The sequence below is a fragment of the Tiliqua scincoides genome, chromosome 2 (genome assembly GCF_035046505.1).
Source record: "Tiliqua scincoides isolate rTilSci1 chromosome 2, rTilSci1.hap2, whole genome shotgun sequence".
NCBI lineage: Eukaryota > Metazoa > Chordata > Lepidosauria > Squamata > Scincidae > Tiliqua > Tiliqua scincoides.
In genome coordinates, this window is record NC_089822.1 from 260,607,224 (window position 1) to 260,632,186 (window position 24,963).

The 24,963-nt window shown below is 47.9% G+C and overlaps 3 protein-coding genes across 3 annotated transcripts in view; 2 read left to right on the forward strand and 1 right to left on the reverse strand.

Moving 5' to 3' along the window:
• LOC136639120 (zinc finger protein RFP-like) overlaps positions 1–24,963 on the reverse strand; it is a 573,475-nt gene that overhangs the window by 131,631 nt on the left and 416,881 nt on the right. The gene's annotated exons all lie outside the window — the stretch shown is intronic.
• The window catches only part of LOC136640459 (tripartite motif-containing protein 10-like), a 195,288-nt gene that overhangs the window by 44,260 nt on the left and 126,065 nt on the right, over positions 1–24,963 (forward strand). The window lies entirely within an intron of this gene.
• Positions 11,867–23,833, forward strand: LOC136640457 (tripartite motif-containing protein 10-like). The gene is made up of 6 exons (XM_066615606.1): positions 11,867–15,022; positions 16,956–17,051; positions 17,836–18,066; positions 19,564–19,586; positions 20,627–20,760; positions 21,154–23,833. The coding sequence occupies exons 1-6, from the start codon at positions 14,630–14,632 to the stop codon at positions 21,669–21,671; spliced, it is 1,395 nt and encodes a 464-aa protein (XP_066471703.1). The 5' UTR covers positions 11,867–14,629; the 3' UTR covers positions 21,672–23,833.

Sequence of the window (24,963 nt, forward strand, 5' to 3'; positions counted from 1 at the left end):
GGACTATTTCAGGGACCCAGTGACCATCGCAGAGTGTGGGCACAACTTCTGCCAAGGATGCCTGGCCCAGAGCTGGGGGGAGGAGGAGGAAGAGGGAGATGATGCCCTGGTGGGCTCCTGTCCCCAGTGCAGAGAAACAGCTCAGAGAAAGAGCCTCATCCCAAACCGGGCACTGAAGAACGTGGTGGAAATAGCTAAGAAGCTCCGTCTTGGGGGGCAAGGAGGGCCAGAGAACTAGTCAGGGTTTGCAAGAAGCACCAGGAACCCCTGAAGCTCTTCTGTAAGGACCACCAAGCCCCCATCTGTGTGGTGTGCGACAGATCCAAGGAGCTTCAAGTTCAAGTTTATTAGGTGGATCAGCACATAAGCCACACACCTATTAATCTAAAATCTTAAAACCAGAGTTTAAAACCACATAGAAACAGAATTTTGGTTATATTCACAACACACTCTTTGCAAAGACTACTTAACAGTAATTTCAGTCTTAAAGAGTCTAAAAACACAGAAAAATTTGTATCCATTTCTTTAAGAATCGATCTCTCCCTGCTGTATATTTTGGGCATCGGAAAAAGATATGCGCCGGGGTGTCTAATTCGGTTAAGGGACATTCACAATAATGCTGCTCAGGAGGGATCCTTTGAAAAGGATCCTTCATTTGTGCGGTTGGTAAAGCGTTGCATCTTGCAATCATATAAACAGGCCTCAACTTGGGAACTGTCAGCACATAAAAATAAATGGGTAAAGAACATTTAGTGGGAAATTTAACTCCGAAATAAGAAGGGGAGCATTTGCGCTTAGCCTCCCTTAGAAGGCAATCCCAATCTGGCATTAATAGCTTTTCAACAAGCAGCGAATGGCTTCTTCCACGGAGTTTTTCTAGTGACTGTAGGCCCAGCTCACCTACTTTCATATTAATGTTGTTATTCCATTTTACCCAGCAGCGTTCTTGGATGCCTCAGCAAGGGACCCCTGGAGGCAGCAGGGGGGTGGTGCCTGTGTGGCAGGAGAGAGGACTTGAAAAATCTTTCAGAAAGCCATAAGGAGGGTGGGGGGAGGTGGAGGGATCTGAGAAACCTCCTGGAGGGGGGCCTGTGTGGGCCAGGAGAGCACAGGAGTGGTGGTGGGTGAAGGCTAAACCCCTCCCCTGCCAGACCTGAAGCCGACTCTGAGACTCACAGCCAGGCCCTGCAGGATCCCCTCTGCTCAGCCTCCCCCAAGGGCAGCCACTGCAGGACAGCATCAGGCACAGACACCTAGACTTGCCACAAACCCAAGAGGGGCACACAGTAACAAGCTTCCCTGGCTAAATGGCATCACATCCTGCTGGAAAAAATTAATGTACAATTAATATAACACATTGAAAAAGAACACTCTAAGTTGGTGCTAAATCCTGGCTGGAAATTTTGCAAACATCTGGAAGTGCAAATATACACATCTCGACTAGGGTCATAAATGATCAAAAACAGGATGCAAAGCTAATTAAGACAGTGAAATGGCAGAGTAAACATAGAGCCCAATCCTATGCATGTCAACTCAGAAGCAAGTCCCATTAGAGTCAATGGGGCTTACTCCCAGGAAGGTGTGGATAGGATTGGGCTGATAATCAGCTATTGAAGTGAACCGTACCTGAAGATTCACTGAGGCACATTCAGTTTATGTAACAATGTAACACTGCCTTGTCCAGCTCACCTTTATCATGGAAGTTGCTACTGAGGAATGACTGACTCAAAAGACATTGGAATTAGTACACTGGGGTTTTCACACTCATACAAATGTGAGTCTAGCAACTCTGTCCTGTCGATGTGCTCTGTCCACTCCAGCTTATGATAAGAAGCAGTGAAGCTGAAGGAAACTTTGGATTTGGGGATGAGGTTTGCCCTCTTCCCTATAGTCACAGTCAGTGGCCCAACCTGGAACTCCCTGACGGATCTATTTCATTTCTTGCTCACTGTCCCAACATTCACAACAAGTCAAGGGTGTTTATTCCCAGTTTGTTCTTTGGTAGGCCTTCCACTCAAGGTGTCTTTATGCTCAGCTTGCAGATCTGGGCTACAGCTATTCTTTGTTTTTACTGTTCCATGATATCTCCGGGGGTGGGGGGAGCAGGAGGGAGGTGACACAATTCCAAGAGATAGCAAGGTACAGTTTTTAAATAGACCAAAACAAAGAGTGCAAACTTCTGAAGTGTATCCACTGGAGTCAGACTGAGGCTGAGCTCTTACCTGAGTACCATACCTGTCTCAGAGAGTTTTTAACAAGCTCCAACTGGATCTACTACTATAATAGAAGTTCTAGAATTATGGGATAAAGTTTACAAGGGACTTAGGGAGCTGTTAGAGAAATACAGGAATTTGGAGCAGGGAGGAAACCCCTTGTCTAGTTGGCTTGATCCCATCTGAGCTTTCAAATCTGTGTGTGTGTGTGTGTGTGTGTGTGTGTGTGTGTGTGTGTGTGTAAATATCAGTCATCTCTCCAAAGGAACTAAACTTGAACTTTCATTTCTCATCAGGATCAGATCAGTAGCAGGCTGAAGATCTTGAGGGCAGAAAGAGAAAAAATCCAGATGTATAAAGCAGATGCAGAAAAAGAAAGTCAAGACCTGCTGGCAAGTGTCATGATTATTGGACAGTTCAAAGATACACTAACCTATTTCTGGAGATTCGGAATAGAGCATGCAGGAGTCCAAAGACAGAAGGCAGCTCTGCTGCTCTACTCCTCCATGGCTGGAATGGCCCCATCTTCTATACATGGCCATTCTAAAGAGTCAACCCTTTGAGTTCTTTAGGAAACTCTTTCATGACTAAATGTTGATTTGATCTCTGAAAACTCAGACATGCCCTTCCTATCATATTCAACTACATGGTACTGCAAAGACAGACTCATGCCCCAATCCAGTTGGGCTTGTGCCAGCCCAGCATCGGTGTGCAGTGTTGCAAAAGTGCTGTAAGGCACACCTGTGACAGTCCGTACCAATCTGGTGCTGGAACTGACTCAGCATGAACCTGTGCTGAACCAACATCAGGGAGAGCACCAGAATGCCAGACGCAAGGGAGGGCATCACGATGCAGGTCTCTTGTTGTCTTGTGTGCTCCCTGGAGCATTTGGTGGGCTACTTGAGAGACAGGAAGCTGGACTAGCTGGGCCTATGGCCTGATTCAGCAGGGCTGTTCTTAGAGGACATGGGACTCCTTGAATCTGTGACCGTTCAGATTCTAGGAGATCCATTGGGGCATCCTGGTGATTACGCAGGAGTGTAAGCTCCCTTTCCCTTGAGTACCCCAATGCTGCTTCCCTGCCCCATGGGATGCAGTGGTAGCCATTTTAGCATCGCTGCAGCCCTGGGTGCTGGGAAGCATTGGATTGGGCTGTCAGCCCTTTGGTCTACCATTCTTTTCTTCCTATCTACTTGTTGCAGACCCAAACAGAAGAAAAGAGACAAAACACCAAGGCTGAGTTTCAACAAATACACCAGTTCCTGGAAGAATAGGAGAAAATGCTGCTGGCCCAGATGGAAGAGGTGGAGAAGGAGATTGCAAGAAGGAGGGACGAGCAGCTGGCCAGACTCTGCAGGGAACTCTCCTCTCTGGAAAATGTCACTGAAGAGATGGAGAAGTGTCAGCAGCCAGCCAGCGAATTCCTGCAGGTAAGGTCTGATCTGCTGAGCACCATGGGCTGCCCGGGATGTCAAGGGCAACTCTGTGTATACTGCATTATGTTAGTCTAACTGGAATGGTACTGGGGCAAGTTAAATTCATAAATAAAACTACTTCTATAGAGGTATGTTACTGAGGACTAAATTCCATCTTGGCCATTTAACTTTTACTGCATAGATGACCTGTTTAAGCTACTATTTGACCCTAGTGCCTCTGGCCAGAACCAAGAACCAAATTGGATCGGAAGTTGCTTGACATTAGGTATCCCCTTGTGATATTGAGGTGTTGCACGTTGTTATATAAGGTGTTGTTGTTGTTATATGTTATATAAGGTGCTATAAGTTGGTGTTATAGTTTCTTTAGCTGCTTAGCAGGGTTCTCTTACCCCAGGGAAAAGCCTCTGGTGCCAGATGTACTTCATCCTGTACCAGCTATTTCGCTGGCGCATGTGATCGAGGCCTGGATATCAGTGGGCCACTGCCACCAATATCCCTTCCACCCCCCTTTTCACCCCAACTCCTTCCCTACCCCACACCCTTTCCATCACCTCCCACCACCATCCAACCCCACTCGCTGACTTACTGGTGCTGGAGTACAGTGGCGTGCTGAGCTGTGACACGCTTAGTCTTTGTGTAGCATGTACAGGACAGACCACTGCCAAATGAACATTGGAGGACCAGAGAGCATCTCTGTCCAGAGTCTGACAAGACGGACTTCCTTGCGGCAGGTGATAAGAACATATAAGAACATATTTTTTTTCTTTCAGGATATTTGAAAGATATTAGGGGTGCCCTCAGAAGTGGAGGAGGGGCGCTAAGGATTGCTGTGGAGAGGCAGCCAATGATAGAATGCCGGACTGGGACGCCCCCTCTCCCCTCCTCCTTTATAGGAGGAGAGGAATGGGGTGCCCTAGAGAGGCAGTGCATTGGGAGATGCGACTCCCGCGCACTGACGCCCTAGGGTGCCTTTTTCCTCTCCTGATGGTCTTCTGTCCAGATTAGAATGATCAACAAGAAAGTCCCATATAGACACATATATAAGTCAAACATTATGCCTTAAAATTGGCCCTGAACATAAGAACAGCCCCACTGGATCAGGCCATAGGCCCATCTAGTCCAGCTTCCTGTATCTCACAGCGGCCCCACCAAATGCCCCAGGGAGCACACCAGATAACAAGAGACCTCATCCTGGTGCCCTCCCCTACATCTGGCATTCTGACTTAACCCATTTCTAAAATCAGGAGGTTGCGCATACACATCATGGCTTGTACCCCATAATGGATTTTTCCTCCAGAAACTTGTCCAATCCCCTTTTAAAGCCGTCTAGGTTAGACGCCAGCACCACATCCTGTGGCAAGGAGTTCCACAGACCAACCACACGCTGAGTAAAGAAATATTTTCTTTTGTCTGTCCTAACCCGCCCAACACTCAATTTTAGTGGATGTCCCCTTGTTCTGGTATTATGTGAGAGTGTAAAGAGCATCTCCCTATCCACTCTGTCCATTCCCTGCATAATTTTGTATGTCTCAATCATCTCCCCCCTCAAGCGTCTCTTTTCTAGGCTGAAGAGGCCCAAACACCGCAGCCTTTCCTCATAAGGAAGGTGCCCCAGCCCCGTAATCATCTTAGTCGCTCTCTTTTGCACCTTTTCCATTTCCACTATGTCTTTTTTGAGATGTGGTGACCAGAACTGGACACAATACTCCAGGTGTGGCCTTACCATCGATTTGTACAACGGCATTATAATACTAACCGTTTTGTTCTCAATACCCTTCCTAATGATCCCAAGCATAGAATTGGCCTTCTTCACTGCCGCCGCACATTGGGTCGACACTTTCATCGACCTGTCCACCACCACCCCAAGGTCTCTCTCCTGATCTGTCACAGACAGCTCAGAACCCATCAGCCTATATCTAAAGTTTGATTTTTTGCCCCAATGTGCATGACTTTACACTTACTGACATTGAAGCGCATCTGCCATTTTGCTGCCCATTCTGCCAGTCTGGAGAGATCCTTCTGGAGCTCCTCACAATCACTTCTGGTCTTTACCACACGGAAAAGTTTGGTGTCGTCTGCAAACTTAGCCACTTCACTGCTCAACCCTGTCTCCAGGTCATTTATGAAGAGGTTGAAAAGCACCGGTCCCAGGACAGATCCTTGGGGCACGCCGCTTTTCACCTCTCTCCATTGTGAAAATTGCCCATTGACACCCACTCTCTGCTTCCTGGCCTCCAACCAGTTCTCAATCCACGAGAGGACCTGTCCTCTAATTCCCTGATTGTGGAGTTTTTTCAGTAGCCTTTGGTGAGGGACCGTGTCAAACACCTTCTGAAAGTCCAGATATATAATGTCCACGGGTTCTCCCGCATCCACATGCCTGTTGACCTTTTCAAAGGCCCTGAAAACAGGGTCAACTTAGACATGGGTCAATACAGTAGATGGGGGATTGGGGGCAGCTGCTTGGTGAGTGGGGGTGGGAGCAGGACCATTTGGGAGCAAGGACAGGTGGGAGGGACAATCCGCAACAGTAATGGACCTGGCCCCCTGCCGCCTCTGGCCAGATCTGCAATCCACCACCCCTCCCAGGGATACTCTGCAGAGCCTCACTCACTCATTTCTTCGGCACTCCGAAAGCCTTCTGAGAACTCCACACCATATTTAACAGTACATCCATGTGACTATCCACACATCCATTAGATTCTTGGCTAATGTGCATCACAGCCTCTGAGTATGGACAAGGAGACAAAAACTCTTCAGTGCACTAGAAGCCTCAGGGCCCAATCCTATCCAACTTTCCAGTGCTGGTGCAGCCGCAATGCAGCCCTGAGGTAAGGGAACAAACATTCCCTTACCTTGAGGGGACCTCCATGAGTGGTGCTCCACTGAAGCATGCAGTGCACATCCTGTTGTCACAGCTGCACTGGTGCTGGAAAATTGGATAGGATTGGGCCCTCGTTGTATTTCTTGAGTATTTCTTCCTCCTTCAGTTTCTTTCTTGAAGAGACAATCTCATGGTGCTGGCAATAAATAATACCATCTTCTCATCCAGTGATGCCCAAACTCTTTGGCGCTGCAACCCACCCAGTCCCCTGCAATGGGTTGTGACCCTCTTGGTGGTGCTAGAGCGATCCTCCACCAGGTCATGCAGGGTTGCATACCCACTCTATGAACGCTGGAATGGCCCACAGTATTTTCCAGCAGCCACTTCCGGTTTATGGAAAGACACTTCCAGTTTGCTTGTGGGGTGATATGAGCTTCACACACATGTGTGACACCACCACAGAAACCTCTGGGAAGGGCAAAGGGTGGTGGTGGTGGCCAGCAGGTGGGCATCACCCCCAGTGCGTCACCTGGTGTGGACCGCATCCCCGCACCCCTGACGCCACTGTGTTTGCAAACTGCAGGAACTGAGCTCTTTGCACGGTAATTAGCAACTGCAGTATCTGATATTTGAATAACCTCAGGGCTTGAGCCAATTAGTTCTCAGGTCTTTCCATCCTAAAATCAGGTTGTGACTCGCCAGTGGGTCCTGACTCACAGTTTGGGACCACTAGTCTCGTGGTTGGCATGCTCACTCCCTTTCTGCTCCTTTCTCTCCCCTAGATGGGCATGTAACTGAATGGGAAAACAGGAGGGCTTCAGCAGACCCATCAACTCCCCTTCTCAGTGGTGCCACAGCAGGGTCATTCCTTGCAAAAGGGAAGCTCCTCCTCTCAGGCAGGCAGGTCAGTTGGTACAAGTTGGTATGGTCTGGGAAATTCCTAATGACTGCAGCTCAAGCAGAGACAGGACAAAAAGGGCCTTGTACGGAGTCAAGCCATGGGGCCCCGATCTCAGTGTGTTTCTGCACTGGCTGGAAGCAGCTCCCCACGGTTTCTGGTAAAAGTCTTTCCTGACCCAGCCTGAATGTGTTGGGCACTGAACCAGAAACCTGCTGTACGGACAGCCAGTGCTCTGCCCCTGAACTGCACCCCACCTCCCAAGTGTGACCTTTCTGCAGCAGGGAAAGGAGGCTGCAATCCGGTGACTTAAGGGAGAGGCTCAAGCACGTGCTGGAGGAGCCCTCAGTTGCCCGTGTTTGTGTCACCCACTACTGTGAGACGTGGGGAGATCTGGGAGACTTGGAGAGTCCCATCTGCAAAGCCAAAATCAAGAAACAAAGTTTCCAGCCAAACTGGCTCCTGGCAAGGGCCACATCCAATATCTGGCGCAGCGTCGAGGGCAGGAAAAAATATAAAATGTTAAATATAAAATTGAAATCAATACATTGGAGATGGAACTTAGATGAATGATTAAATGAATGAATGGGCTCCAGGATTTCTCCAAGCACCAACACACACCACAGAAATAAAGCACACACTCAAATGGACCCCCCATTTCCCCACCCCTCAAGCACCTTACTTACACATCCAGGAATAAGTAACTCAATCAGCACGTCACGGGAAACACCCAGAGCATGTTCTGAGGGCTGGAGAGGCCTCCCGGACCCTGAGAAAGCCTAAGGCCTTTTCTTCTGGTTTTTTGAGAAAAACCACAAAGCCTCCCTGGCCCTCAGAACACCCTCTGGACCTGACTGGAGCACAGCTCTGGTCATGGGGACCAGAGGCTCTCAGAGGACTAGAAGCTCACTGTGGGCCCCATCAGGTTCCAGGCTGGGGTTTGGAGACCCCTGCTTTATATAATACTGTACCACTAAAGATGATTGGACTGTATTTTTGAATCAGTGACTAAAGAATTGTTTCTCCTTTGTTTCAGGTGCAGGGACCCATGTGTGATGCACCAACAGAGTCAAATTAGACATCTTCTGAATTTTTGGCCCATCAAGCCCAAAAGGTTCACCATCAACTGGACTAAAGGTTCCCCTTCCATCCAGGCTGGTAACTCTGCAGGTACCAAAGGAAATATCCCCCCCACCTTTGGGGTCTTTGGGGGCACCATCAAGTTATTAATCACTCCTTTTCTTTCAAGGTTCTGGTCTGATCCCTTCCGCAGGCCCTGATTTTCTGGTGAGGGTCAATCTGGCCTTTGTGTGCCGTGGTGGGGCCCAGCCAGGCTGGGGGCACAGGCACCATTTGCACCCCAGCAGAAGCACCAGCAATCCCCACACAGGATAGGGACATAGTACTAGAGGCTTCTTCTTCCTGAGCATCTGCACTTTGCCTCCTTTAAACATGATCCATCTCAGCCTCTTTTTCCAGGACGTGTCCTCTTTTTTAGCCTCAACATCTGGTCAGCAGACTTCTGGGCATGTACAGAGTGCAGATACTGTACAGTATTCCCCCAGGCCACAATTCACATATACTGAACTAAAGCAGAGCAGGGAGTGTTTTAAACTTTTATTTTGTCCTGTCCTACTTTTTTCTTGGATGTCCTACATTTTGGGGTGCTTGGTCCTCTTCTGAAGCTGTGACATCTGGTCACCCTGAGCTCTGGGCATGTGCAGAGCGCATGTACTATACAGTATTCCCACCTGGTCACAATTCCCATACATTGAACTAAAGCAGAGCAGGGAGTGTTTTAAACTTTTATCTTGTCCTGTCCTACATTTTACTTGGATGTCCTACATTTTGGGGTGCCTGGTCCTCTTCTGAAGCTGTGACATCTGGTCAGCCTGATCTCAGCACCCGCAGCTTCGCAATCACCGATTCCCCCTTCCAACCCCCCCCCCCCAAATCAGGAAGGATGCTGTCAGTCCCGTCCCCCCCATCCATGCTCTCATCAGTGGAAATGCTCCCCTGGGTGCTGCCTCGACCACAGGGGGGTGGATGTGGGCGGGGAGAGTCCTGCGGGGGGCCTCGTAGCTGTGGCCCAACTCCTTGCCCAGCCCCAGCTCCCCCCAGGCCCTTGCACCCTCTGCCCCCCCCCCCGCTTGGCTCCAGTGTGGCTGCAGGAAGGAGAGGACGGAGGGGACGCCCCGAGGGCGTGGCTGCAAAGACCTCCCCGCTGCCAGGACAGGGACCTCCCCCTCCCTGTGAAGCCCGGAAGACCAGAGTCCGGAGCCGGGCTCGGCCCCTCTCCAGCCCCCCCAGGACCAGCAGGCGCCACGGCAGAGTTCTGGCAGGATCGCCCCCCCCCCCCCCAGAGGTAAAGTCCTCTGGCGCCCCTTCTGGAGCTGAGAGCCTGTTTCGCAAGGGGGGGGGGAAATAACTGACCCTCTGACCAATATGGGGCGTGCTGGTGATCCACCAGGGAGGGCTGGGAGAGACCCCTGGGAGACCCTGCAGATCTGCTGCCACTCAGTGTTGACAGCAGGGAGCTGGATGGGCCAAGAGCCCGACTCTTCCTATACTTAAGAACATATGAACAGCCCCACTGGATCAGGCCATAGGCCCATCTAGTCCAGCTTCCTGTATCTCACAGCGGCCCACCAAATGCCCCAGGGAGCACACCAGATAACAAGAGACCTCATCCTGGTGCCCTCCCTTGCATCTGGCATTCTGACAGAGCCCATTTCTAAAATCAGAAGGTTGCACATACACATCATGGCTTGTAACCCGTAATGGATTTTTCCTCCAGAAACTTGTCCAATCCCCTTTTAAAGGCATCCAGGCCAGATGCCATCTCCACATCCTGTGGCAAGGAGTTCCACAGACCATCCACATTCTGAGTAAAGAAATATTTTCTTTTGTCTGTTCTAATTCTCCCAACACTCAATTTTAGTGGATGTCCCCTGGTTCTGGTGTTATCTGAGAGTGTAAAGAGCATCAATGCTTAATGTGTTATTGTAGGGAACAGGCTTCTATCGTGATCTTTAATTCCTTTCTGCAGTTTTTCCAGCTTTGGTAACATCTAACATGGATTCGATCACTCATTCCAAAGGAGACTGCAATCTAATGTGCACTTACCTGGGAGTAAGCCTCATTGAGCTGGGGGTGGGGAGGGCTTACTTCTAAGAAGACACGTATTGGATTGCACTGAACTTCTCACTACTCAGAAAAGTGAGGGGTATGCAACACAACTGCAGGAAGATCTGCCTATGGGGTAGAGGTGATTCTCTTTGGATCTGAGCTCAACCCATGTCAGGAGGAGAGAAACGTATGTATCTGAGGAAGGATCTTCTCTCACATGTGCATTCCAGTGGTGAGGAGTTCCAGGAACAGCACAAACTGGATTCTGAATTCCTTTGTTTTTATTGTTTTTTTAATAATGCTTTATTTATTTATTACAGATACAGGTAAGGAAAATTGAATAGACAGGGCTAGGACTACATAGGTTACACACAAGGGTGGTGGCCATCGCTTACAACAAACATTAATCCAAACGAAATTAATAATCAATACAAAAATTATCATATTCATTAACCCAACTGGTTAATACTTTAACATTCCATATTTTTCCTCTAACCTTATCCATCCCATCATAAAAAAAACAAAACACTTCAGACTTTTACTTATACACTCTTATTACCACTAAACTAGTCTCTAAAATAAAATCTTTCTTATCTAATTCTTAATTTCTAATATCACATCTAAAAAAGAAGTCTCCGATTACAATGGTATTACCACCTTCAATATCTCTTATAACATATTATACATCATTTTCCATAACTATCCAGTCAAAAAAGGCTTCAAATTTTTACTTATAGACTCTTCTTACCACTAAACTAACCTCTAAAATAAAATCTCTTATCTGATTCTTAATTTCTAATATCACATCTAAAAACAAATATCTCCAATTACAATGGTATTATACTTCGCTTATCCACCACATATTTATTAACCCAAAATACAGGTTTAATATTTTCTCCAAAATAAATTGACATCATTTATTTTATTTACCTTAAATAAAGCTTACCTTCTCTTTTATAAAATAACCCTTTTATTTATCTTAATACTACTTTAGTTTACACAATACTTATATTCCAATTTTGCAGTTCCATCTAATTTATTTCATATATTTACCACTTTAATTTTCACGATACTTATATTCCAAATTCCCTTTTCATCCGCTTTAAATTAATCTAATTAATAAAATATTTATCTTAATACCACTTAATTTCCGAAATATTTATATTTCAAATTTTCATTTGCATCTATTTTAATTTAATATGATTAAAAAAAAGTCTATTTATTATTCAACCATTTTGACCTTCTTCTTATTGTTTACTTTGTACTCTATCTTATTGGTATTCCCTCTTAGTCCTCTGACTGGTTCTTCCACTTCTTCTTTTTCTTCTTTTTCTTCTTAAGTCCCCCCCTCTGTTTTTCTTTCTTTTTTTTCATTCTGATTCTTGAATGAATGGGGGGCAGACCTAACTCTCAGTGAAGTTGCAGTGAACTTTGGGGGCTCCCCGAAGAGACTGCGGAAATAGATGTGTTTTCATGTGCCTAAACAACTAAGGCACGCCAGGTATGAAGAGCTGAGAGCTTGAACGGGGGGGGGGGTCCTTAGAAACAGGCAATTTCAAGGATTTCTCTCTGTTTTGCTCTGTGCTGAATCATATCTATCCCGGGCGTCATCTTGGAGAAGCTCGGAAAGCTGAGAATCGGTCCTCCCAGGGCCTAGATACAACAGCATCACAGCGAAAAAAGCTATTAAGAGTGAGTGAACTTGGCTCGTTAAAAAGTTTTACTGAGAACTGTAAGTAAGAAGTCTGGAGGAGGAGGAGATAATTCAAGATTATTCACGCTGGCCGTTAGCCACCTAGGGGGGGAATAGGTGAATTGGTATTTCCCCTGCTGGAGTAAGTACAAGATTATATATATTTTAATGGTATGTACCGAAGAGAAATAAATAAGTAATCTTCAACGAAGGAAATAAAGTCTACTTTCATTTTCCCAGCAAAAAGCCTTTATTTAAGCCTGGACACTGCTACTTTGGGTTTCTCAGCAAGAGGCTTGAATTTTTTATTTTTTTTATTTTTTGGTCATTTAAAGGCATACTAACCTAATTTGACTGTGTGGATTTGATTGACTTTTTTTTTGGATATAAAAATTTGGAAAGTAGCCCTGGATACAAAATTAGAAAGTAGCCCTGCAGGAAGTGGTTCGAGTTGGTGTTGATAAAAATGGCTTTTGAAAATCTAAAAGATGATCGGGAAAGCCAAGCCTTGTTGGTGGATTTTGTGATGGATTTTAGAAGAGAAATGGAGCAACAAGTCAGAGAACTCTCTGAACAAATTGGGCAAATAAGCTCCTCCCTTGTAAACTCGAGGGAACAGATTATAAACAATAGAGAAGAAAAAAGAATGGATCAGATGTCGGGTGAAGTTAAAGAAGTGGAGTATTTTGAAATGGGACACGAGATGGAAGAAGCAATTGTCATAATAACTGAGAATCTTAAGGAAGAAAAAAGAGGAAATGTTCAGAGAGCAAGCTGTCTCAAGAAGAGGAAGAATTTATGGATTGAATTCATGGATTCTGAATTCCTTTGGAGGAGAGATCACTGGAGGCTTAGGAGGTAGCAAATGCCCCCTCTGTAAAGCTCCAGTGTTTATGGCTCTCACACCACTTTTTATTCTTACAACAGCCCTGTAAGGTAAGCAAGACTGAGAGATAGCGGTCCACCCAATAAGGTACATGACTGAGTGGGAATTTGAACCCAAGTCTTCAGGTTCAGCACTATAACCACTATACTGCACTGCCCCTCAATAGTTACAGTTATACAGGCTGAACATACGACACAGGCAAAGAGCAGAGCACCTGCAGGTTACATCAGCTCCCAGAGGGGCACTCCTGGACTCTAAAAGGTGGTCTTAGGACTCGGCTGCCTTGCTCTGCCTGTTAACTTCTCCTACAGCAGCCCCCTGCCTTGGTCTCACTGCCAGAAACACCCTCCTTTTGTTATTTCTTACACTCTCAGGTGTACACTTCTTCTGGCAGGATGTGTGGGGTAAGACGGAAGGCTGAGACAACTTTGATTGCTCCCCCTGCCCTTCTGGGTACCCACTTTCTATCAAGATCTCTCCTTAAGGAAGCATTCACTTGAAACATTGAGAAGCAGCAGTTGGCATCCTATACCAATACCCCATCAGTGACTGCAAACTCCTTCCATCATCATTAGACATCATCATTAGAGTCCAATCATTAGAGTCCAATGCAACTTCCAAGTTTAAGGAATCTACTACTGCGGTTTCTTACCCTGTTAAATGGGGTTAAGACACTGCCCATAGTGGGATGTACACAGTTGCACAATAGATTATTATATAGATTATATCTCACAATAGACAGTGTCATTTCCAGGACCAGTTTGTTGGTGTATCTTAAAAACAGTGCTAGCCTGTTGGGGACAGTGAATCATGATTTTCACTTCTTTCCCTATATACACCAGCATTTCTCACCATTTGTCCCCTGCTGCACCACTTCACATTTTCCACCTGTTGGAAGTACTACTGGAAGTAACTGGTGATGGATGTCATCATCAGTCACTTCTGGATTAGGAAGCCAGATGCAACATGACAGACACCAGGAAGAGGCTCAGGATGGACAGGAGGGCTTTTCTGAGTACACAAAATGCGATCGCGAGAGCTCTGCCTGCCGAGCTGCACTACTGGTCTTGCTGCCAGGAGGCAGAGGGTCTCACACGTACTACCAGACACCTTAAGTACCACTAGTGGTACCAATACCACTGAGAAACACTTATATACACCATTTCGAAAGTGGTGGTTGTTGAAAAGTGGTATATAAATATTCCTAATAATAAATAAACAACAACAGTAATGGGCTCCAGAAATCATAATGGGCTCCTTGAAATCCTGCGGTTTTCAGGTCATACAGAACAACTTTCTGGTACAGGAAGGTCTTTGGCTGCAGGGAGAGCTAATCAGTGGAGTGGGTGGAAGGATCTCATTTGGTCAATAGTTTCAGAAACTAGACACTACAGCAGAGAAATTGTGGAGCTTCTGGAGTAGATGGGTGATAAAATAGTGGTTTCCCCAGGAGGCATTTCTTCTTTCTCAGTTGCCCATTCCCATCCTGATGTCCTCTTTCAGATCTTACAAGCTGCTCTTCTAACAAAGCAATAGGGGATCCGCCCTTCATGGCATCACCCTCTGTGGAAGAGGAGCTCCAGTGTCCCATCTGCATGGAGTTCCTGACAGGCCCAGTGACCCTGGACTGTGGCCACAACTTCTGCAGGGGCTGCATCACCAACTACTGTGAGATATGGGAAGATCTGGAGGAAGATCTGGAGTGTCCCCTCTGCAAAGCCAGAATCAAGAAAGTGAATTTCCGACCAAACTGGCAACTGGCAAATGTTGTCGAAAAAATCAAACTTAATTCAGGGAAAGAGGATTTATGTGTGAAACATAAGGAAAGTCTCCATCTCTTCTGCAAAGAGGATAAGGAACTGGTGTGTGTGTTTTGTGAGCGATCCCCAGGACATCAATCACATACCATCCTTCTCTTGGATGAGGCTGCCAAGGAGTACAAGGTAGGATCATTTGAATCTTTGATAAGAGAATTTTGTTTAGTTAAACTGAATTCTGTGGAATATGGTTGTTCTTCCTGGTACATCGAGAAACTGACTCCTTTGAGGGCTGATGTCAATTATCTTCTGCTCTAAGGAAGGTGTTCCCCCTCGGATAACTGTTCTTGGTGCCCAAATGGTTGGTTAAATAGTTCCAGCGTTCCCCAGTCTACAGTCCAACGGTTATACAGCAGGTTCTCTTTCTAATTCAGGGTGAGAAGGCTTGGACTTCTAACCAAGCAGCTTATAAAGGGAAATTTTCCTCCCTAAGAAGGAATATAAATAGGAGTTAATGGGGACATCCATGCCCTTCATCAAACCTGAAGAGGACAATGTTCTCCCATTCAAAATGCAATGTGATAAGGTGGGGTAGGAACTGCAGAGAGTGGCCTGCAGCCCTGAACATGTATAGACCGGTACGCCCACCCCCCTGCAGGGGTTGCTGGTCCGTGATGCAAGTGAAGAACTTCATGTAAGGAAACACATTTGGGGAGGCAGCGAGTCGAGGGAGGGGACCCATTTTTCACCCACTACCGTCCCTAGCCTGCAGCCTCCACGGAGTCCAGACTGGCTCCATCCTCTTCTCGTGTTGTACGTGCCAGAGGAGGACATGGAGCCCAGCATTCTGTACGTGGCCAGTAGAGCAAATGGCAGCACTGGCCCCGGACACAGAAGGAGAGAGGAAAGCCCTGCCCATCCTCTTCTTGGCATCTGATGCCTCTAGTGGCCAGTGGAGGGAATGCTAAGAGCCCAGTATTCCCTCCACTGCCATTAGGGGAAGTGACAGTGGCACAGGACACTGAGCAAGAGGTAAATGAGAAGCAGACTTGTAAGGCAGAGGCTGAGGGAGTTATCCTCTCATCCTCAGCATCCTGCAGTATTGCTACCATCTCTTGTGACTAAGCCTTAGAATCCCACCCGGCTTCACATTCAGTCCTTCAGCTCCAGGGACAGCTGAAGGCCTTCAGGTTCCTCCCCGGCTCTTGCAGGCTTTGGACTCCCTCCACCTCAGGGACCCCTGCTTCAAAAATCTGGTGCACACAAAAGGTGAGCAGATCCAGATAAGCCCCTGTTCCATTATGTCATCAAGACCAAACACAGACCTATAAATCTATAATGGTTCATTAAAGAATAAAAGTTCACGTACGACTCAATAAGAAAGGCACTTATCAAAGAACACATACAGTCTAAAAACAAAAAAGCTGGCTTTCTAAACTGACTTCTCCCTGCCTCTCACCTGAGTCCTCCCATCCCCTGGGAGCAAATAAGGTGACCTCTTTCAGGCTACCTGTCTTTCAGGTAAACCTTTCAGGCTACCATGACTGGCAGGGCCGAGCATCCAGGGCACAATGGAAGCGTAGCCAGCCCCTCCCTTCTGAGGGGTTCCTCTTTTACCTGTGCTACCAGCCTATCAGAGGGCTGGATCCATCCACTGAGCCTTCTAGAAGGATGGTGCAGTCTCCAGGCCACTCACAGTCAGTCACTCACTCTGACCCCTCCCAACTGGAGAGTATCAGATGTTTCCAGTTTGGAATTAACTTCGCTTAGGCCACTGGCTGTTACTGAGCTTCCTTATTTCAGTCTCACTGGCTAAGTTCACAATGACACTGACTCACCTTCCAGTTAAGCAAGATCCTTACCAGCTGTAGAGATGTTACAGGCACCAAGATGGAGTCAGACTGAGGCCTAGCAGTTACCTTAGTGCCACACCTGTCTCAGGGATTTTTAACCATCTCTAACTGGATCTACTACTATAATAGATGTTGTAGAATTATGTGATGAGGACCCCAAGGTCTTCAGGTTGTTAGGGGGCTGCTAGAAAAATGCAGGATATGTATTGTGTAAATATCAGTCATCTTTCCAAAGGAACTAAACTTGAACTTTCATTTCTCACCAGGATCAGATCAGTAGCAGGCTGAAGATCTTGAGGGCAGAAAAAGAAAATATCCGGAAGTGTAAAGCAGACGCAGAAAAAGAAAGCGAAGACCTGCTGGTAAGTGTCAGGATTGTTGGGCAGTTCAAAGATACCTGAACCTATTTCTGGAGATGTGGAACAGAAAATTCAAGAGTCCAAAGGCAGGAGGCAGCTCGGCTCCTCTAATCCTCAGTGGCTGGAAGGCCCCATCTTCTGTGCACGGCCATTCTGAAGGTGGGCCCCTTGAGGTCTTTGGAAAACTCTTTCATGAATGGTGGTGTGATCTCTGTGAAAACTCAAAAATGTCCTTCATATCATCTTTGACCTCATGGTACTGCAAGGACAGCCTTAGAGCCCAATCCGTAAGGCATGTTTGAGAGGCTTACCGCCAGGCAAGCACCTGATGGGGGTCCAGCCTCCGCCACATGGCGGTTGCACAGACTGCTGAGCCACAGAGAGGAAAGCGGGGGTGGGGGGAGACGGGGAGGAGGTGTTCCAGAGAATGGGGAGGCAGATGGAGGGTGGGGAGGAGGCATGATGGGGAGGCGGGGAGAGGGCGGGCAGGAGGCAGACCTGGGGGAGGGAGGGAGGCATGTCTGGTGGAGCTCTGCTGCACCAGATCCAGAGTGTTAATGCAGGGCTCAGTGCCCAACACGAATGCTCTTCCCTCACCGCCAACCTTTTGGTTGGTGGTGAATCGAGGAGCCCCATTGCGGGGCTGCTTCCCTTCTCGCAAGGTGCCACCTGCGGCTACCGTGGGCGCACTAGATGCGATGGCAGCCGTTTTCAGTACGGCCGCAGCCGCTTGCCACAGGAGCGGCCCTTGGCCTGCCATTCTTTTCTTCCTGTCTACTTGTTGCAGAACCAAACAAAACAAAAGAGACAAAAGACCAAGGCTGCGTTTCGACAAATACACCAGTTCCTGGAAGAAGAGGAGAGAAGCCTCCTGGCCCAGATGGAAGAGGTGGAGAAGGAGATTGCAAGAAGGAGGGACGAGCACGTGGTCAGACTCTGCAGGGAATTCTCCTCTCTGGGAAATCTCATCCAGGAGATGGAGGAGAAGTGTCAGCAGCCGGCCAGGGAATTCCTGCAGGTAAGGTCTGCTGAGCTCCACGGACTGCCTGTGCTGTCAAGGGGAGGTCCATGTATAGTGCATTACAGCAGTCTAACTGGAATGGTCCCAGGGCAAGTTAAATTCCTAAATAAAACTAATTTACAGAGGTATCTTACTGAGTATAAGAGGGGGTTGGGGATTGTCATGAATATGTGCAGTTCAGGCCTAGTAGCATTGCAAAGCCTGAACCAAAGTAACCCAGTAACATAGAAGTGGCTTGCATCCTAGCTGCAAGGAATTTACAACTCATGGAAGGTGATAAATGTAGCACCACAGTAGCCAGAGAGGCGCCCAGGAATCCCCAGTGGGGAGGGGGAGAACTAAGAGAACTAGTATCCAGCCCCACTTCCAGAAGATTCTGTCCCCAAGAGTTCGGATTGGTCAGTTCAAAAAAGTACAGAGTCACATCATCCTGTAGCATGAGAGGTATAAGAAAAGCCCAAAGGGGTGTCTGGCCCTTTGTCTTCGTCTTTGGTCTTTGTCTCTTGGTGAGATAGGTGGTGGGTGCACATCCTGCCCCGCCAGGACCATGTGGCCCATAGGTAGCTGACCTGAGGATCTACAAAAGAAGCTGACCCAGGTGAGAGTTAGGAAATAATAGAGATAGCTTTATTATTTTATGCTGATATGTTTCCTATAAGTTTTATGCCTCCAGCATTTGCTGCCTTTTGTAACTTTTTGTAACCCTATATACTTAATAAAGTAAAAATCTTTTTACCATGTTGGTGCATTGTCTGTTGGGGACAAAGGTTCAGAATCCTGCCTAGCCATTCAGCAAGCTACCAAAAATCCTCATTGTGGACTAGTAACTTGAAGACTAAGACTTTAAGTAAAGAAAGTGCTCAGTGCCTACAAGGGATATAGTTAAGCCTAGAGGGTCTTAGTTTCCCTGGACTGAGACACTGGCTCTTACAGGGTGGTGGCAGTACTACCGAACAGGGATCTTTGAGGGCTCTAGGGTTCAGAACCAACAACTCTGAGCACCCAAAACCCTGGGAGTGTGAGACCAAGTATACGACAGGGATGTATCAAAATTCAGTGACGGCCATTTATCCGTTTGTTAATAGATGCCCTGTTGAAGCTATTGTTTGACCGTAGTGCCTCTGGCCAGAACTAAGCCCCAGATTGGGTCAGACGTTGCTTGGCATTAAGTATCCCCTTGTGATACTGAGATTGTGGCCTGGATAAGATATCAGCAGTGCCACTACTACCTTGATCACCCGCTACCATTTCCCTTTTCACCCCACTGTCTCCCCTACCCCAACCCATTTCCATCATCTCTCACCACCCTCCAACCCCACATACTGCTGGGGGGTATGTGATGGATCCACTAACATGCGGAGCTGCTACAAGCTTAGTCCTTGAATGGAGTGTGTTAGACAGATCCCTGCCAAATGAACATTGGAGAACCAGAGAGCATCTCTGTCCAGGGTCTTCCTTGTGGCAGGTGCTGAGTTCTCTTTCTTTTCTTTTCAGGATATTAGAAAGACCTTGCAGAGGTACGTGGATCCCACTCCTTTCCCTTCTTGCTTCCTTATGCTGGGAAAGACTGTGAAGAACATGGTTCTCCAGGGGCTTCTGGGGAGAGAGTGTAGGACTCCCCACCCTCCAGTGCTCTGTCTCTTTGGAACAGGCAGCAGAGCTGCCAGACCTCTGTGTTCCTTCAGCGACACGTTGCCCTGAGGTGTTTGTGCACCTGCTGTTTTCTCTATTCCTGTTGACATCACTAGAGAAGTTTCCTCCCCAAAGCACCCCCAGCGTGTCCTTCCCTCTGCCTGCAGGATTTCTACTCTTTGTTCTCCTCCAGGCTGTCCTTTTCTTCCAGTCAGGAATTCCAGATTGGATGCAGTGGTGTACTTAGAGGGGGGCAAGCGGGACAAATGCCTCAGGCATTGCATGGGGGGGGCTGCTGTGAGACGCCCCCGCAACCCTCCCATACTGAAAGAGCTGCGCCAAAAGTGGCTGCAGGTGCGCATCCACTCTCTGAATGGTTCCACGCTGCTCTGAGGGCCACCCCTCCTCTCTTATCAAAGGCGAAAAGAGGGGCCCCCAGATGCGGCCGTGAGGTCCGACGTCACTTGTGTTAAAGGGGAGGAGAGCGCTGGCAGTTCTCAGCTGCGTAACCTGACAGGAGCTAAGCACTGCCTCTGCTCTTCTCCCCTTTAACACAAGGGAAGGGGGTTAACTTCAAGGTGGTGAGAAGTGACGCGACTGTCTCCCATTTCTCAGGCTCCGAGGACCTTCCAGGCCCCTTCTGAGGGACACAAAAGCTGCTTGACTGGAGCGCTTTGAGGCCACTCAGAAGTGGTGCCCAGGAGGCAACTGCCATTCCAGGAGGTGGGGAAGTGGGTGGCACCTTCTGGGCGCTGCTGCGGAGTGACCCTATAGTGCTGATCAGGCTATCCCCTCTTTTCACCTCAACTACTTCTGGGTCAAGTATGGGGGGCAGAAAAGGGGGTGTTGTCCTGGGTGTCAGAACCCCCAGGAATGCCTCTGATTGGGTGGATTTTGGGATCAGATTTATTTTTCTCCACATCAGGTCTGAGAAGAAGGAGGCATTTGAGAATCCTGTGGCTTTTCCTCCTGGGCTATCCTGCAGAATCAGGGAATTCTGTGATGTGAAACCCCTTCTGGAGGAAGTCATGAAGCAGTTGAAGGCAGTCATGACGCAAGGTAATGAAGAATGATGTGCAAGGATGAAGTTGGTGGGCAGGACTTGCCATGGTGTAGGGCTGAAAGGAAGGGGGAGAGAAATCAGTGGTGTATCTGGGGGTCCTGGTGGCGGGGCAACCCCAAAGTTTTTTGACCCCCCCACACGCCTTACCCCCCACCCCTCTTCCGCCCCCCACCCGTGAAAAAGGGGGAACGAAGGAGGCAGCTGAGGTTTGGGGATGCTGGAGGCCTCTCTGAGGAAGCGAGAGGACAGGGGCACCTGGGCTAGAGTGGCAGTCCTCACACACTTCGCTTCCAGAGGTCTCTTGAGGCACAGTTGGGAGGAGGCTGTTTTTCCTCAGGAGGGTCTCCAGGCTGATCTTGTCTCTTTCCTCCCCTCCCTCCACCCAACAGCAAAGGTGACTCTGGATCCAGACACAGCTCATCTCCAACTCATCCTGTCTGAGGACCGCAGGAGTGTGAGATGCGGAGACGAATGGCAAGATCTGCCCGACTATCCTGAGAGATTTGACTTTTGGCCTTTTGTGCTGGGCCATGAGGGATTCACAGCAGGCAGACACTCCTGGGAGGTCACTGTGGGAGGGGAGGGAGACTGGGGTGTGGGGGTTGCCAGAAAGTCTGTGAGGAGAAAGGGCTGGTTTGATGTTATTCTTGAGAAAGGGATCTGGGCTGTGGGGAAGTGGGGAGGTCAGTTCAACGTTTTTAATTCCCCTGCTGACACTCGTCTGTCCTTGAAGAAGGAGTTCAAGAGGATCCGAGTGACTCTGGACTGTGCTGGGGGGCAGGTGGCCTTTTCTGATGCTAATACAGGAATCCATATCTACACTCACTCAGGAGCCTCCTTCTGTGGAGAGACCCTCCTCCCCTTCTTTTTTGTGGATTATAAAGCCCACTTGAGACTCTCTCCCTGAGGCAGTCGCAGGATCTTCTTCTCAGGCTCTGCTGGTTTTCCTTTCCAGACCAGAGCGATTGACAAGAAAGTGCCATCTATACATGTGTGTAAGTGGTAGAATTTGTGCCTTAAACTGGCCCTGAAAGAGGGTTGACGTATACAGGGGTCAATATGGGAGGTCGCTGTGAGAGGTGTGGGAACGTGGGTTGTGGGGTTTGCTGTGGGGTCTGTGAGGAGAAAGGGCTGGGCTCAGATTAGTCCTGAGGAAGGACTTGCTGTAGGCGGGTGGGGAGGTCAGGACAGAGTCTGGGAGTAGCTGCTGGGTGAGCTGGGGGGGAGCAGGACTGAGATGCAGGATGCAGGGGTGGGGGGAGGAGCACTTTTACTTGTCTGTGATTCTTCTGAGGCAGCCACAGAAAGCAAAGAAACAAATTAGGCATTTTAACTTCTTCTCCAAACAGGCAGGGAAATGAAAGCGCTTAAGGAATTGCAGTCTGTGTGAGGGCTGCTGCTGTGGAAGTTCAGCTCCATCCTTTGCACAGAGCCTGCAGGTTCCACCAGCACCTTCATCTCCCTCCCTGTCTGGAGAAGAAGAGAAATGGCTCTTTTTTTCTTTTGGACTTTTTGCTGCTGCCTCAGAACAATTCCTGGTAAGCCCCTCATCTCCTCCCCCCAATGATCACAGAAAACTCATTGTTTTTTTGGCTTAGTTTATTTGTGAGATTGACTTATACTCAAGTATCTGTGATAATTAAGAGCCGCTTGGCAGTGAGAGCCTCTTTTCCAGCTCTGCAAAGGCCTCTCAACTCCTTCAGGCAATCATCAGAATTAAATGGCATGAAATCTGCTCTTTACTCTGTCCCGGAATTCCCTCCTCCTCCTCCAGCTTCTTTCTCAAAGAGACCATCACGCGTTCAGGGCAACAAATAAAGCAATCATCTCATCCAGCGCGATGCCCAAACTCTTTTGCGCTGCAGTCCCCCTTTATTCCTCTGTAGTGGTTTGTGACCCTCCTGGTGGCGCAAGAGGAAGCCTCCACCTGGTCACGCAAGGTTGCATCCAACTCTATGAACCTTGGAATGGCCTGCAAAGCCTCCAGCAGCCACTTCTGGATTTTGGATGGACACTTCCAGCAGTGACATAGCTAATGATTGTGTAGCCCAATGCCAAGCTCAAATGATGCCCCAGAAGTGATGTCACAACCAGAAGTGACCTCACACTCGGGCTTTTAAAAAGTGAAAATCATGGGGAAACCCGCCTCCTAGCCCCGGGATCTCGCCACCCACTTGCTGTAGTGCCTCCCCCCAGTCACCAACATAGCTAAGGCATCTATGAGCTACTTAGGGTTAAAGAAAATTTGTAGCCCTCCCCCCAAGACAAAACAAAATTTAATTAAGTAAATAAATAAAAAGTGAACCTCTGACTGGTTCAAGACAGTGTACTGGAGTAAAGTAACAGTTATTCTCCCCCTGTTGAATATATGAGGAGCACCACTTGAAAAATTGCCTTTTTACCCAGTTAGCAGGTGTAAGTGTATTATGAGACATGAAATGAGAGCTGACACATATTAACACCTTATTGGTTCCATGCTGTATCATAATAACATCTCATTGGCTCTCAGGTCAGTCTCTCAGGTCAGTTTTGAATTAAGTAAATCCACTTTTTGTTCCATAAGGCAGTTGTGTTTTCATTTTCTGGTAAATTGGCCGTAACGTTTGACAGAGTACAGACATTCCAATGAGGTTTGTTTCATTGCGTTCTGCATTAAATTACCTTTCCAATGATATCTAACATGGTTATAACAATTTTGGTCACTTGTGTCAAGCTCAGCTTGTTGCCTCCCAAAACCCAATGCCCGGTACAACTACTACCCCCTGCACCCCTTTAACTATACCACAGACTTCCAATTTGCTTCCAGAAAGCAAAAGTGGGTTAAAGAGGCTTCTGTGGGCCATTCTGAAGTCCACAAAGGCAAATAGAGTGCAAAGGTAGCCTGGAGAAGCCCCCCTCTCAGAGTCTTCCAGGACATTGTTCATCTTCCAGAATGGCTCCTATTTGGAGCCATTTGTGGGCAAGGACAGGTGGGAAAGACAATCCGCAACAATAACAGTCTCTTGTTCAGCCCAGCTCAAAGTTCTGATTATTGTTTTCAAGAAAAATAAATGTTTATGGATTTGGAAATCTGTGTCATGAATGATGCAGGTGGGTTCTTGATGTTGCAGATGCTCGCCAATCAGTGCTGAATGCAACCAGCAGGCAGAACCAGTTTTCCAAGGCCTTTTTAAAAGACAAACATTGCTGTTCGTTGTAAATCATTTATATGTTGCTCCCCATGTTTAAGGAAACAAAGGGTAGGATAAGATTTATCACAGTTGAAAGAAAACCTGAAATGTTTCTCCAAGAGAATGGCAGACTGTTCAGGAGTTTTCAGCTGTCACCACCTCTTTCAAGCCAGCCATGGATGTAACCTGCCCTGATCCACTTTCTGTCCACTACAAGTGAACAGGAACTGGATCACCTGCCTCCCTGCCATGTTGCCAGTCCTGGGCTAGACAGGCCAAGGGTCTGACTCACCCAAAAGCAGATCCCTGTGCTTGGCCTAGAAAGAGGAACAGGGCAGACTGTTGCCGTTTCACCCCCTTATTTATTCTGCAATTGAGCCACGGTCAGAGGTCAAGTGGGCAGAGGGGCCAGGGGAACGCATCAGCTGCAGCAGCAGGGATGTTCTCAGAAGGGGGGCACTTTTGAGAAAGGGCCTTCCCTGAGTAGCATCGGGATCATAAGAAGGCAAACTGAGACATTTGCTTTAGGGCCAGAACAGCCAGTCTGCCTTGTCTCTGGATGAGAGGCCAAATGGGTCAGGGTGGGAATGCAGAATGCAGTGGGATGAGGGGGGATGGTGACATTGGATCATGCTCCCCAAGAAGAAGAATTTAAGCTGATTTCATTACATTGGGACTTATTTCGGAGGAAACATGCACAGGATTACATGTAATATGTTCAGCCAAGATCTCCTGGGGCCTGAGGCAGTATACCAAAGGCCGACCCACCTTTACCAGCCTCTGGTCCTCCCAGTGGAGGAAAGTGAGGCAAGAGAAGTGGGTAACACTTCCCAATCTCCAGCCTGAGGCCACATCTTCAGTTGGCTTCATGGATGGGCCTGCCCTGTCTGGGTGCAACCACCCTGTAAGGCCAGGCTGATGCTGTGATTCCCCCGCCTTGCAGAAAGGAACGGGGAGTTCTTCACAGATGGGTTTTTAAAGTTCTGCTCTGCCTTCCCAACAGAATCCTCAAGGCAGTTCAAAAGAGAG